Below are 14,491 nucleotides of genomic sequence, written 5' to 3' on the forward strand. Positions count from 1 at the left end.
ATACAAACAGCAGCGAGCTGCCAGGGCAGCTCCCCCTCCCCTGGAAGCTCCTCCCTCCTTGGAGTCAGGTTACTGCTGGTTGGTAGGGGAGATTTAGGGTCAGTGAAGTTCTGTGTAGATTCTTCTTTGCACCCAAGCACTCGTTGAGGTGTGATTCAGTGTTTGACAACTTTGGGCTTAGATGCATCTACAGGGAAGGCAGGAAATTATTTCAGATGGAACAGCGTGTCACTATTATCCCTCAGCGTTTTCACAACCTGTAGTTATCTGTTTGGGTTTTTTTTCCTCTTTCTTTGTCTTCCACATGGAAGCAGTCCAGCATTCAGAAGGAATCAAGGGCTCAAAGTGATTAAACTCAGCTTTTATCTGTATAGGATAAAAACTGCTTTGTCAAGACAAGCTCAGGTGGTGCTGTCTGATCACAGCAGCAGTCTGTGTTACTCTGAACTACTTACATTCCCAAAGCCCTGTGGAAGGTTTGCTGGCAGTTCTTAGGCTGAGCTGATGCTTTGTTTTTCACTGACATAAATCACCTCTCCCAGCTGGGGGACATGGGCAAATGCAGCCCTGTTGGCCAGGTGCCCCCGGTAGCTCTGGCCTTTCCCCCAACTTCAGCTGATCCTTTTGTTCTGTGCCAGGTCTTGCAGGATCTGAAATGTGTAGCACGTCTCTGTTTCCTTTTCAGGAAATCACAAACCTCCAAACTGATGCTTTCAGTCATCTTTTCTTTTATTTTTTGGAGGAGTTGATTTTCCAAAGTAGTGAACCCTACACCAATAATAATCCAAAGTAAAGAGCGTAGATCACTTCTTCCTTTCATTTTTTATGCTTTTAATTCCTCTTAGCATCGGTTTGATAAAAGGGAGGGTAGTTTTGCATGTAGAATGTGCATTGTTCTGTTTTGTTCATGAATTCCATTTGTGTGTATGCAGATTTTGCTGCATGCCTGTGCCATAGCAGTCTAAGAAGTCTTTCCACTGTGAGCCAGCAATAAGGAGCTCATCTGCGGGGCTGCAGGAAGGTGGGAAGGAGAGGACAAGATTGAAAGAGAGTTCCAAGTTTGCGCAAGATTGTAATCACAAATAACTGAAGATTGCTCTGAAAGATCATAGAATCACAGAATGGCATGGGTTGAAGTAAGCCTAAGGATCATCACGTTCCAACCTCCTGCCACGGGCAGCACCACCAACCTCCAGATCTGGTACTAGACCAGGCTGCCCAGGGCTCCATCCAATGTGGTTTTGAACACCTGCAGGGATGGGGTATTCACAGCCTCTCTGGGCAGCTGTTCCAGCACCTCACTGCTCTCTCTGTAAAGAACTTACCCCTGAAATCCAAAATGGATGGAAACCAACTAAAAAGACCAAGGCAGAGAAAATAGTACTGAAGTACGCAGTGCTTTATGGAAAGGTGTAGGCAGTGTCTGTTTGCATCATCTTTGCGCATCTTTACTTTCAGGCACGCTGTTGTTGAAGGCAAAGAGCAGCTGTGATCTTTTGATTTGTGCTTTCTGTTTTTGCAGGCTGAGGTAGAAGAAATGCTGAAGCGAATTCAGAGCCAGAAAGGAGTGCAAGGAATCATTGTTGTTAATTCTGAAGGTATTGTCAGTCTGTTTTCTGAGATCATGACTTACACCACTCGTGCACTTCAGGGAATAGTGGTTGCACTGTTTCCAGTTGGCGTCTCTGTTTAGCAAAGATTTTCCTGTAGTTCTGTCCAGCTTGTTAAAATTGTGTGATTGTCAGTTTAAACCAAGTGTTTTCTAGAAATAACCCTTAGAAAACATGACAGATATTCCCACACCCCCTAAGCACTTATTTTTATTTATCTTTTTATACATTTCAAATGAATAATTGATAAAGCAAAAGTAAACCACTGATGCTAGTAGAGTTAAGTGGTTATTCTCACCTTCATCTATGGTTTCAGAACTTATCCTCTCTGTCTTATTTCTGCTCGTACTCTTCTTTTAAGGTTTAAAAAGAGCACTCCTGATCCCATTCCTGTTTTAGCTCTCTAACACATACTCAGGTTCAGTGGCCACTGCAGTTGGATATGGTGATACCCAGAGGCAGTTGCTTTAAAAGCTGCGTTACTGACTCTTGCTGTCCTCATGGTGGCTTCTTGCAGGTATTCCTATCAAACGTGCTATGGACAACATCACAACCATTCAGTACACTGGCCTAATGCACAGCTTCAGCTTCATCATGAAGGCGAGGAGCACCGTGCGAGACATTGATCCCCAAAATGACCTCACATTCCTGCGGATCCGCTCCAAGAAAAATGAAATCATGGTTGTTCCAGGTAAGAGGAAGTAGACTGAAAGCAGATATCTGAGCATCCAGCAGATACTTCTCTTGTGAGGTCTGTCAAAGTCACTTGTTTTTTCTGCGGTAGAGACATTGTGAGCCAGAGAAATGAGTTCTGTGTGCTGCTTTTATTCCTGTTACCTACTCTGTTCTTTTCCAAAGGCTTTGTCCTTTGTTGCTTTCTTCAGTTGGAAACTTTTATCACTTTTTAGTTTAGTTTGCTTTTTCATGCTTGTCTCGCTCCAATTTGTAGGAGGGAGGCAAGGTTCTTTGATATGTGTATACCCGGCGTGAGATTAAGAAGCAACGGTTCAAATGTTGGTCCAACCAGTTTATTAAAGTCCTAGCCGTTTTTAGGGAGATGGGGAAGGGAAGGTAGGCGATAGAGAAAGTAGGAAATATAAGCAAGGAGTCTTTGCAGATAGCAAAAGAGATATAGTCACCACCGTGGGTCCAGCGAGGTACACAGTAGGTCCGACGATCTCAGGAACTCGTCTAATCGCCGCAGGGGATGGGAGACAGCCAGGGAGCTCCGCAGCAAGCCGGTCCCGGGGATTCTTCCGACGAAGTTTCCCCCTTAGGGAATTCTCCGTCAAAGGTGTCTTTGGGAGTTTGTCTCCAAAGTCCCCAGTTTAGCGAGGGCCTTTTATCCCCCATTTCGGTGGGGGTTTTTCTTTGTAAAATGATTTAAAACTAACTTTTCTGACATTCCTGTCCCACAGATAAGCCAGCAAGGGTTGGAGGTCTCTGTTGCCAGACACAAGATTTACCACCTTCTGCAGGGGTCTGCTCCTCCCAGCAGCACCCCTGGAAAAGACTGCTTGTCTTGTTCCTGCTTATCTTTGCAGTCCTAAGCAGGGATGGCACGATAACACCCACCATTCACCCTCCTGGATAGTTAGCAGTTGCCTGTCAGAGTCTTATCATCAGAAAGGCCTCACGAAAGCAAACTTTGAGACAATAAAAGAAAAACAGTTCTGTCTTTCACACCACCCCGTGGCTCAAAGGTTGCTTGAAATTGATGCGCAAATGACCATTCACGGTGGTGAGGAAATAAAAAAAAAGTAAGCATAAGGGAAAAGAGGGATAGGTGATATGGGGGAATTAAATGTTAACAATCATCATCATTCAATCAAAACCTTGATTGATAATGCACTAACTAAACATGAGGTTACATGTAAGGTCATAATTTTTTGAGTTGACATATACACACTGATTCCAGCTTTCATTTTAGACAATTCTATGAATGGAAATTTCAAAGCTAATGTATTATTACTTATCAACAACTATGAGGTAGCAAACCACCAAAAGAAGACAGAAGGAACACAATAGCGGTGAATGTGATAGGCAGTGCCTGCAGGGCGTCCCCTGCTTCAAAGTGCACTTTGCCTTTCTCACCCATCACAGATTCTCTCCTGTTTTAATTCTTGCTAGAGATTGCAAGGTTTTTTCACATGTGCTCCATATCCGCATGGCCAGTGCATGATACAGAGCCCAGGTGGAACACCTGCTCTTAAAAGATAACAAACCACTATATTAGATCTCTCTACAATACAAACTACTCAGAAAAGTTATTTAGAGCTACAGTTACTTATTCCTATTGTTTGTTACTTGCTTTACCCATAGCTTCCTTTATTTAATTGGTAAACTTTTTCTTGTTGACCTACTCCTACTATTGTTACAAAAATCATCTAAGGGTAGTAATTCTTGATGCAGTACAGAGTGAGATGCACCCGTATCTACCAGAAAACAAACATCTTTACACTGCTATGTGCATGTTGCATTCAGTCCACTGGGGGCAAAACTCATCCTGGGATCTTCAGGTCCTGCTCTAGTGCAGCTGCTATTATTCTTCCCAATTCTTTCATTACAATCCCTCTTTCTATACAATTTCCAAGCTCCATCCACATACCCTCAATTATACTTCTGTATCATTAACAGTTCTTATACCATCAAAGCAGTTTGTCCCATTCCCTTCAGAACCCACAGATCAAACAACACAGTCCTTCAGTTTTCACAACACCCTTAGTACCATATAACTTTCCTTTAGCAATCCATACTTACATATACCATAAACATTTAAAAATCACAAAGACAGTGACAATAACCAATAGTATCAAATAAACAAGTAAAACAAATAAATAGGGGTATTTGTGTCAGCTGCTGTCCACTTGAGCATTTCCAAAGCAGTTCAATTACTGAGAGATATAAATACTAGTTTGGCAAGTTAGAGTACTGTTATAGTTTACCGAACTTTTCACAGAACAGTGTGTGGGATACCCCACATATAAACCATAAGAGGGATAATCCCAGAAACATACACATCTCTTATCAAAACTTAGACATTTTCCAACAACCATGTTTTGTATGGAACTCCTTGACTGATGTGACACTGAAAAACATCAGTGCAAAGGGTTTTAAAATAGATTTCATTTTTTACCACATCTAACAGATATTAGATAGGTCCCTTGGCTCATTTCCCAATTTGTTAGGAATTTGGAAACACTATGGAGGAGTTACATGCAAACCACAATCAGTTTGACAAAAAGGGGTAAAGGAAGGGATCAGAAGGAACGGTTATCACTGTGCAGAAAGTACCAGAAATCCAGAATGACCTGAAAAAGAAACTATGAACCAAATTGTGAAGTTTTAACAGATCCAAGGACTGATAGCAATCACAATCCACAACAACAAACAAAAGCATAATACTATTGCAACCAAAATATGTAATAAGAGAGGTAAATTCAGAATTCTAGCACAATCACATCTTCAATTTTTCTGTCACAAAACACAAATGGTTAAAGTCAGCTATCAGTCATTCTGTTCAGTGAAGGTCCCACGGGGATCTTCTGTAAAATAAAACAAAACAACAACTTGCCCTTTTGGGGCTTTGTTAATACAATTAAAAAATGAGAGAACAATCCATCGAGGAGTATATTTTACATTCCTTTTTCGGGGTGTCCTTAGCCTTCTAAGGATATTTGTTAAGGGATTTCATTAAGGTTAGGGAAACGCCTCATGTTAGCTGAGTCAGTGGACACAGGCTGGCCAGGGAGATAATTGTTTGCCTAGCTTATCAACAACTGGATTGTGACTCACAGGGGCAATTGGCAGGAGTGGGGAAGCCTTGGGACAGAAGGTGTTAAATCGAGGATCTCCTTTTGTTGTGAGCTTTCTAATAAACATCCACCCTTCACTGCCTTCCCCCCCCCCCACCTCCCACTCATCTGGGGGAGGGGGTGAAAGCATCAGCTTTCCTTGAGCTTTTGTTCTGGCCACAAGTTAACTAATTTCTCTAACCTGACTGTGGGTAATCCATTCATCAAATCTCGTGGAACACCCTTTTGCCAGCCCAATGTCCAGAGACGATTACGTTTATGATCAATATTTCGCCTACCCGTTCTTACTGGCAGTGAGACCCTTACAGTTCCACTGAGCTTTGGACTAGGTGGTCTAGGAGCAAGGGTGGTTGCTGCGAGCCTTACTTCCTCTGGTTCAGATATACTGGAAGAAGCCACAGGCCCATATTTCCTTTCATAATTAATCAACTCTTGGGCAACCTCCCCCCATGTCCATACTTTATATCCCGACTGCAAATGGTTAGAGGTTACAACTCCTAATGCTGCCCGGGTTCTTTCTCCCTGAGGCACAGCCTGTACCTTTCCTTGCAGTTGTATGCCTATAGGTTTCAGTGATTCTGGAAGCCCCCTGATTAAAGGAGTCATCCATTCAGGATCAACAGGCATCATCATAGGTGATTCATGATGTGGCTGCAGTTTTCTATCATACATCATTTGCAGACAAGCAGCTTTTTGAACACTTTCAACCAATTGATCAACTGTCCCATTAATAGCAAGCGGGTCTCCCCTTTCTAAAGGGTTAAGACCACCTGCCCAATAGGCAGCCCTCTGCGTTAGGGACCAAGGAGCACGGTTGTTACCAGTAGTTAAAAATACTCCAGGCCCCCAATAACCTTCAGCTTCCTTTTCAGTTAACAGTATTTGGTCTCCACCAGTGAGACTAACCCTCCACACATATTCCGTCTCTGATTCCTTTGGAGAGCGGCTAAAATCCTTTTTCAGTTTTGCCAGTTCAGTGGCAGAGAAGGGAATTTCTTTAACATTCATTTGAGGGTCCAGATCCTCACTGTTATCAAATGTATATTCAGTTTTTATCAAAGGACGCAACTGGGCTGGCGAGTCCTCTAATTTGCCAAGCCCTTCCTTTATTCCTTGTAGTTCCTTCTGAGGAAAAGTTTTCTCTTGAGGCAAATTATGGACAGCAGTATTGCTAGTATTCTTATATGTTAATAGTTCCTTAAAAGCCATTTGCAACAAGACTGTATTATGTTGCTCTCTTTGTAATTGTTCCTCAAGGTTCACTATTTGATTCTGCAGAGTTTTTACCAATTCTTGCATTACTTTAACTGATTCCTGTAATGCTTGTATGGTTTGGGTTTCTGCCGAATGCTTTTCATCTCGGAACTCCACGGCAGCTTTTAAAGCAGCACCGAGTACCGCACAAATAAACGATTTTCCTTTCCCGGCTCGAGTATGAGCCTCATATTGTAAAACGCGAATGCGGTCGGAAACACTCTGCAAGTTATGCCAGTTTTGTCGTGCCCAATCCACCCCTGATAAAGAGGGCCGAGCACCATGCTTTTCTAAAAGGTCAAATAGCACATTTTCACTTTTCGTAGTGGCAATACTTTCACTCATTTCTCAATACCCTAAAAGATCTACACTAAGGGAAGAAATGGTACACTTAACTCCTTACCCCTCCCTAGGGAGGCACGTACCTATCAAACAAATGCAAATGCTACAATCATTCCTCCTTTTCACAAAAGACAAAGAAGCCCAATCAACACTTACAAAGAAAGTGTAAACGCCTAAATCGCTCCTGGCTACCCTGTCAGGCCAGAAAAACTTCAAGCTTAAAGCCACACAAGTTACAAAACACTTCTAGGTTTCTCAGAAAGGAATAAACTTCTTGGAGAGGCACAAACGTCAAAAAATTACTTCCTCACTTCCCCAAGAGGTGCACACACAAAACTTTCAAATTCCAAAATACGTTACTAGATACTTAAACCACAAAAATGCGAAATAGTCTTCCCGAGGAGGCAAACACGTATAAAACAAAAGTAAATAGTCAAAATTAATTCATACGTCCCCGAGAGGTAAACACATAAGCAGTAAAGTTTCAGAATATGGAGCGGTCTTCCTGGAGAGGTGATCACATTTAAGTTAACAAAATTGTCGCTCCTTGCAAAACCAGGAGGTACATACAGAAAAATTTTGGAGTTTTTGGAAGGACAACACTCTCACGGCGGGCATCCTGCCGACTACGCCAATAAAAATGTATCGCTCCAATTTGTAGGAGGGAGGCAAGGTTCTTTGATATGTGTATACCCGGCGTGAGATTAAGAAGCAACGGTTCAAATGTTGGTCCAACCAGTTTATTAACGTCCTAGCCGTTTTTAGGGAGATGGGGAAGGGAAGGTAGGCGATAGAGAAAGTAGGAAATATAAGCAAGGAGTCTTTGCAGATAGCAAAAGAGATATAGTCACCACCGTGGGTCCAGCGAGGTACACAGTAGGTCCGACGATCTCAGGAACTCGTCTAATCGCCGCAGGGGATGGGAGACAGCCAGGGAGCTCCGCAGCAAGCCGGTCCCGGGGATTCTTCCGACGAAGTTTCCCCCTTAGGGAATTCTCCGTCAAAGGTGTCTTTGGGAGTTTGTCTCCAAAGTCCCCAGTTTAGCGAGGGCCTTTTATCCCCCATTTCGGTGGGGGTTTTTCTTTGTAAAATGATTTAAAACTAACTTTTCTGACATTCCTGTCCCACAGATAAGCCAGCAAGGGTTGGAGGTCTCTGTTGCCAGACACAAGATTTACCACCTTCTGCAGGGGTCTGCTCCTCCCAGCAGCACCCCTGGAAAAGACTGCTTGTCTTGTTCCTGCTTATCTTTGCAGTCCTAAGCAGGGATGGCACGATAACACCCACCATTCACCCTCCTGGATAGTTAGCAGTTGCCTGTCAGAGTCTTATCATCAGAAAGGCCTCACGAAAGCAAACTTTGAGACAATAAAAGAAAAACAGTTCTGTCTTTCACAATGCTGTAATGTGCAAAATCACTTTCCTCATTTCATTTTCATCAAAGTAGAAATGGTTAATTAGCGTTTGACAGCATGTTGCAGCCTCTCATGCTTCATGTTTTTGACCTGTTTGTCATGCTTTGTGTAATACACCCCAAAATGTGGTTTGCCTCTTGGCTGCCAGGGCACACTGCTGGCCCTTGCTGAGTCTGCTGCCACCAGTGCCCCCAGTCCCTTCCCACTGAGTTGCTCCAGCTGCTGGCTGGAGTCCGGCACTGCTCCATCCCTGCCGCAGAGCCCAGCATTTCTCTTGGCTGAACTTCATGCTGCTGCTGATTTCTCAGTACTCCCATCAGTTGAGACCCCCTGCAAGGCCTCTCATCCCAACAGGGAATCAGCAGCGCCTCCTAGATCAGTGTCATTCTCAGACTTGCAGAGGATGAATGTCTGTGTCCAGTTGGTTGATAGAAATGTTGGACAGGACTGACCCTGGAGTCGAGCCCCATAGAACACCACTGGTAACTGTACACAGCCAGATGTAGCCCCGTTTGCCCCTTGAGCTCTTCTATTGAGCCAGTCCATCACCCAGCATAGTGTGATCTTGTTTATCTCACAGTAAAACAACCTGTCTAGAAGGCTGCCATAAAGAACTGTATCAAAGGCCTCACCAAAATCTAAAACAGTGAAATCTGCTGCCTTCCCTTCATTCACCAAGCAGGTGACCTTATCAGAGGAGATCAAATTACTGAGGCAGGACTTTCCCTTTGTGTGCCCATGTCGACTGTGGCTGGTAATGGCTTTATAGATGCCTTTCCATATCCCCCAGGACAAACTTCTCCATCACTTGCCCAGGGACTGAGGTTGGACTGGCAGGTCTGTAGTGTCCTGGCTCTTCCTTTATGACCTGCTGGTGGATGGGTGTGATTTTGGCCACCTTCAAAGGGACCTCCCCAGACTGCCAAGACATTTGGTGAGCTATTGGGAGGGATCCAGCTGTAACATCTGCTGACTCCCTCAGTACTATGAAGTGAGTCCCACCAGGGCCCATTCAGCTGGTACAGCTGGATCCCTACAATTGTAATATCTGCAAATTGAAAGTTGTTTCTTCCCCAGTCATGGTCCTCCAGCTCAGGTCCAGGCAAACCAAGATCTCTTGCTACTGTTAAATACTGAGGCAGGAAAGGAATTAGATGTCTCTACCACTTCCTCTTCACTTGTGAGGTGACCTTTCACTCCAAGTATCAGTCCTGTGTTTTCTTTTGACCACCTCTTGCTGTTGACAAACTTGAAGAAGCCTTTTTGTTGTCTCATACCGCACTGCTCAATGTGAACTCAAGTACAGCTTTGGTTTTTCTTGTTTTCTCCCTGCAGATGCGAACTGCAGCTCTGTACTCTCCCTTTGAAACCAGACCTTGCTTCCGCTTTCTCTTTCTGCCCCAGTTCCAGGTGTTCCCTCTTCAGCCAGGCCACTTGCTCAGCATGTGGCTCAGTGGGATTGCCTGCTCCTAGGCTTCAAAAGGTTTTTCTTGAGAAATGACAAGCTCTTGTGAGCCCCTGGATGCTGGAAAGCAGAATTCATGGGGACACTGCTAATTTGCTCCCTGAGAAGCTTAAAGTTTGTTCTCTTTAAAAGTCCATGGTGACAATTCTGGTGGTAATTTTTTTTTCTTCCTTACACCAAAGATTTTGGAGTCAACCACTTCATGATCCCTGTGGCGTAGCCTGTTTTAAATGATCCTTCTGTGTCTTTTCCAGGCTGGTAGCAGAATGGAGACTTTCCTGAGGCACTGAGGAACAGACACAAGCTTCTTTTGAAGGCTTCAATGAAATTCTGCCCCAGCAGTATCTGCGGTCCTTTGATGCTAAGGAGCTGGAGGTAAAGGGTTCTTTGACTATTGCCAGATCCAGGCTGCTACACGTAATACTTGAATTTCAGTCAGAGTCTGAAGAGCAGAGTTCATTAAGGCTGGCGGTTCTGCTTTCAAGATGTGTGAGAGAAGCCTTATGTATCTGTTAATATTTGGTTACTGTGTTGTTCTTCACTTTCTTCTTTGCAACCAACTTAGACACATTTCTAACGTTAAGATTCTGCCAGCATAAATTTTTTGGCTAACAGTGTTTTTGTAATCCTTGACCATGTGATTTGCGTGTGTTTAAAGAGTGAACAATTGGAAAGCAAGGAAGATAAGAACCAAATATCAGCAGATGGTCAAATTACAGAGTGGAGCAGGTTTTAGCTGCTTTTGGTCTCTGCAAATTATACTCTGCAGCAGAACATCGTATTTCTAGCACAGAATGGTACAGTTAGGCAATGAGAAAGTATGGTTTATGTGTCTAAATACATTCATTTTCATGACTGGGGTATCTCCTTTGTTGCCACTCTACATTTTCTTTGTGAACGGATGTTATTTGCTGTGGAAGTTTAAAAGTTTAATATTAAAACCAAGCGTACTGTGATTGCGGGTCTTTGAAGTACAGTAGTATTTAAGTACAATAGTCTTGCTGTAGAACCAAAGTAGTAGCTTGTAGTTTCCATGTTCATGATCCTTTTTCTTCCCTAAAGGTGCTCCCATGTGGAATGCAAGAAATTGATCTGAATGACTGGCAGAAGCAATACCATCTACCAGCATGATACCAGAACCAGCAGAAAGATACTGTGGATCTGGCAGGTTTGTAGACTTCTTTTTTCCTCACAAGAACACAGCTACAGCTTAGTGAGCAACAGTCAGAATTACTCAACAGATAAGTAGCATGTAAATGTAAATGATAACTGCTAATCCAGCTGTCCTAGGGGTGATGGGGAAGTGATCACATAAATATTAAACTTTACATCAGTGTTAATTATTATCACACACAGAATCACACAAAATCACCCGGGTTGGAAGGGACCTCAAGGATCATGTAGTTCCAACCCCCCTGCCTAGCAGGGCCACCAAACATATGCCTTTACTAGATCAGGTTGCCCATGGCCCCGTCCAACCTGGTCTTGAACACCTCCAAGGACGGGGCATCCACAACCTCACTGGGCAGCCTGTTCCAGGACCTAACCACTCTTCTAGTAAAGAACTTTCCCCTAACATCCAACCTAAATCTTCCCTCTTTCAACTTAAAACCATTTCCCCTAGTCCTGCTATTATCAGCCTTTTCGAAGAGTTTACTCCCCTCCTGGGAATAAGTTCCCTTCAGGAACTGAAAGGCTGCAATGAGGTCACCCCGCAACCTTCTCTTCTCCAGGCTGAACAAACCCAACTCCCTCAGCCTGTCCTCATAGGGGAGGTGCTCCAGCCCCCTGATCATCTTTGTGGCCCTCCTCTGGACCCTTTCCAAAATCTCCATATCTTTTTTGTACTGAGGGCTCCACACCTGGACACATTATCTTTCAGTTTGTGAAAGAAATAGATAATGAGAAGAGAATGAGACTTCTACAGTTCGTTACTGGAACGTGCAGATTACCAGTGGGAGGATTTGCTGACCTCATGGGTAACGAGCCCTCTTTAATGCATTTTATGCTCATGTTATTTCCTTTTTTCTTAATAAGGACCAAACTGTGTTTTTAAGTGTATTTTTTAATGAATATATGTGGAATCTTTTCTGAGTCTTGCATATTGGTAGAGCTGTGACAGAAAAATGAATGGAGGGAATGTGAACACGCCTTGCATCAGTGACTTGATCCATGGTTTGGACGTGGTCCTGGCTGGGCAGCCTGCTCTGGGTATCCCTGCTTGCTCAGAGTGGAAGGACTAGGTAAACTCCAGAGATTCTTTCCAGTACCAAACCAACAATGTGATTCAGTGGATGAGTTTCTTTGAAAACCGCTTCATATTTATGCATTTCACTACGTGGATTTCTTCAGAGGGATGTAGTGAGAGACAAATGTCTTTGTGCTCTGCAAGTAGTTATAGTCTTGTTTTCACGCGCTGTTGTCATGTATTACCTACTGGTATACACGGGCAGTTCGACCTAAGAATTCATTGTTTGATTTTTGTACAGGGAGCAACAGACCCCAAAAATTTTGCATTGAGAAAGTTGGAAAGGAAAACTGGTTACCTGGAATTCACACCTGGTAAGTACGAAGGATCAAACTCTGCTGTGGTTCTGTTCTTATGGATGGAAATCTACTTTGAGATTTTAGGAAGTGGGTGTGTTATGGAAGTGTCTGAGACTGTGTGAAAGCAAAACACTGGGTTATGGCAGTAAGCTCTGCTGACTAATAGTTGAACTTCTGAAAAGCAGTTTTGTTGTGGAGCTGATTCCATTGTAAACGCCATGGATTTGCACACCACTAAAAACGTAAAGCTACTTTTAGTACTTAAGGTTGTCCTTTTTTTAAAGAGTTTGGGATTGATCTTTCATTATCACCACGCTCGATCTTGGCAATGAAAATAAATAGCCACGCTCATGCTTCCTCTTGGCTGGAGAAAATGTAGCTTCTGCTCAGTTTCTCAGTTATGCTGGTGCTTTGTGAAGATGCTCAGATATTAATTTTCAGATACAGAAGAGAGATTAGCTGAGACTTCTTGCTAAATACATTGCCAGTTCTGGAAAGTTATCGCTGCTCAGGTGCTTGTTGTGCTTTAACTCTCACTTTCATAGACAAATGAATGTCAAGATACAGGTGTTTTAGAGGGTACAAATGCAGTCTTCCTTCTGAACAGGACAGTTCATATGCCTGTGTTCCTAATGGATTTTTTGGTGGTTTAAACTGTTGTTCAATACTTAAGGTTTCTCTTTGTTTTCAGTTTCAATCGCTTGGACCTTCCAGCCTATAAGAATTATGAGCAGCTGAAGGAAAAGCTGTTATTTGCAACTGAAGAAACAGAAGGTTTTGGGCAGGAATAGCTGCGATTTGCACCTTGAAGAATGTGAACTCAGTGTGATGTTCTTCTTCGCTTCTTCTGCTTGTTGCACACTTCATAGTAAAGTAGACTTGACTTGGATTATTTAACAATAGTAGCGTGTAAGTAAATGGATGTTATCCTGAGGTTTTATCCACGTAAACTCTGGATTTCTACCGAGCACTTTCATAAACCTTCTCACTGGCGGTGAAAGCTATTCTTGCTTCACAGTTTTACTAGGAGGAAGATCTGCCTATTCCAAAACACTGGATGGGTATTTTACTGTATACAGCTCAGAAGGAGAAGAAAAAAGCCTTATGAATAATCTGTTTATGTTAATTCTGACAGTGAAACCTAGTTATCTAACATATTTACAGGAGAGATGAAATTAAACAGGATAATGCAAGATTAAGCTAAGACAACTAGTTTATGTTCTGCATAATGATTTCTGATTCACATAAGGAACCTAGACATGCCGTGGATGTATAAATATCACCCAAAAGGCTTTCAGCCCTATATTTTTAAAACACAAAGCAGTTCTAATTGAAATAGCCTTAGCCCTAGTTCTATAGGGTACGGCTGTTGAATATTGTTATGGTTGAAATGTTTAGTTCAGGAAAAAGATAAATGCTTGTATATATTTTTGCAGTCTCGGATTCCATTTCCTCCTTGTTTTCTTTCTTTAATTTAAGTGGTGTGTTTGTGTCTTTCCTGCTGTATTGGATGGGGAAAGGGGGCTGGATATCCCAAGCACCAGAACTTACTTTAATGTACTGCAGACTAAGAGTCAGATGGGAAAAGCAGTCTGTGAAACGCTGCATTTGGCCAAGCAGTAAAGTAAACCTGCCAGTGTGTTCAATTGGCGACGTTCTTGAAGTCTGAAATAATGTTTACTTACACGTTTTGCTTTGTAAGCCAACAAGTCCCAGGTGCCTCTGCAAAACAGATTTGCGGCCCTGGAACCCGAGGGAGAGGTGAATACAGATGTGGAATCAGCCCCACCTGTGAGGGTGCCTCGGGGGAAGCGGACACACCCGCACCTCAAAACTTCTTCCACACGGAAGGATAGAAGGGTAGTCGTCATAGGTGACTCCCTTCTGCAAGGAATGGAAGGCCCTATATGCCGGCCTGACCCTACCCGCAGGGAGGTGTGCTCCCTCCCCGGGGCACGGGTCAGGGACATTGCTGGGAGACTTCCCAGTCTGATCTGCCCTTCTGATTACTATCCCCTGCTAGTAGTTCAGGCTGGCAGTGAA

General features: G+C 43.3%; 1 protein-coding gene across 1 annotated transcript in view; it reads right to left on the reverse strand.

Annotated features, from left to right (window-relative positions):
• The window catches only part of LOC146754534 (uncharacterized), a 329,845-nt gene extending 322,187 nt beyond the window's left edge, over window positions 1-7,658 (reverse strand). Inside the window, exon 1 of the mRNA XM_085527664.1 lies at window positions 3,446-7,658. Coding sequence (XP_085383790.1) covers window positions 5,555-7,024 — 1,470 coding nt within the window. The 5' untranslated portion in view covers window positions 7,025-7,658 and the 3' untranslated portion in view covers window positions 3,446-5,554. The remainder of the gene's footprint in view (window positions 1-3,445) is intronic.
• Between the last annotated feature and the right edge of the window lie 6,833 nt (window positions 7,659-14,491).

This window comes from Coturnix japonica, chromosome W (assembly GCF_054131305.1).
Source record: "Coturnix japonica strain WE chromosome W, WE-NBRP24, whole genome shotgun sequence".
Classification (NCBI taxonomy): Eukaryota; Metazoa; Chordata; class Aves; order Galliformes; family Phasianidae; genus Coturnix; species Coturnix japonica.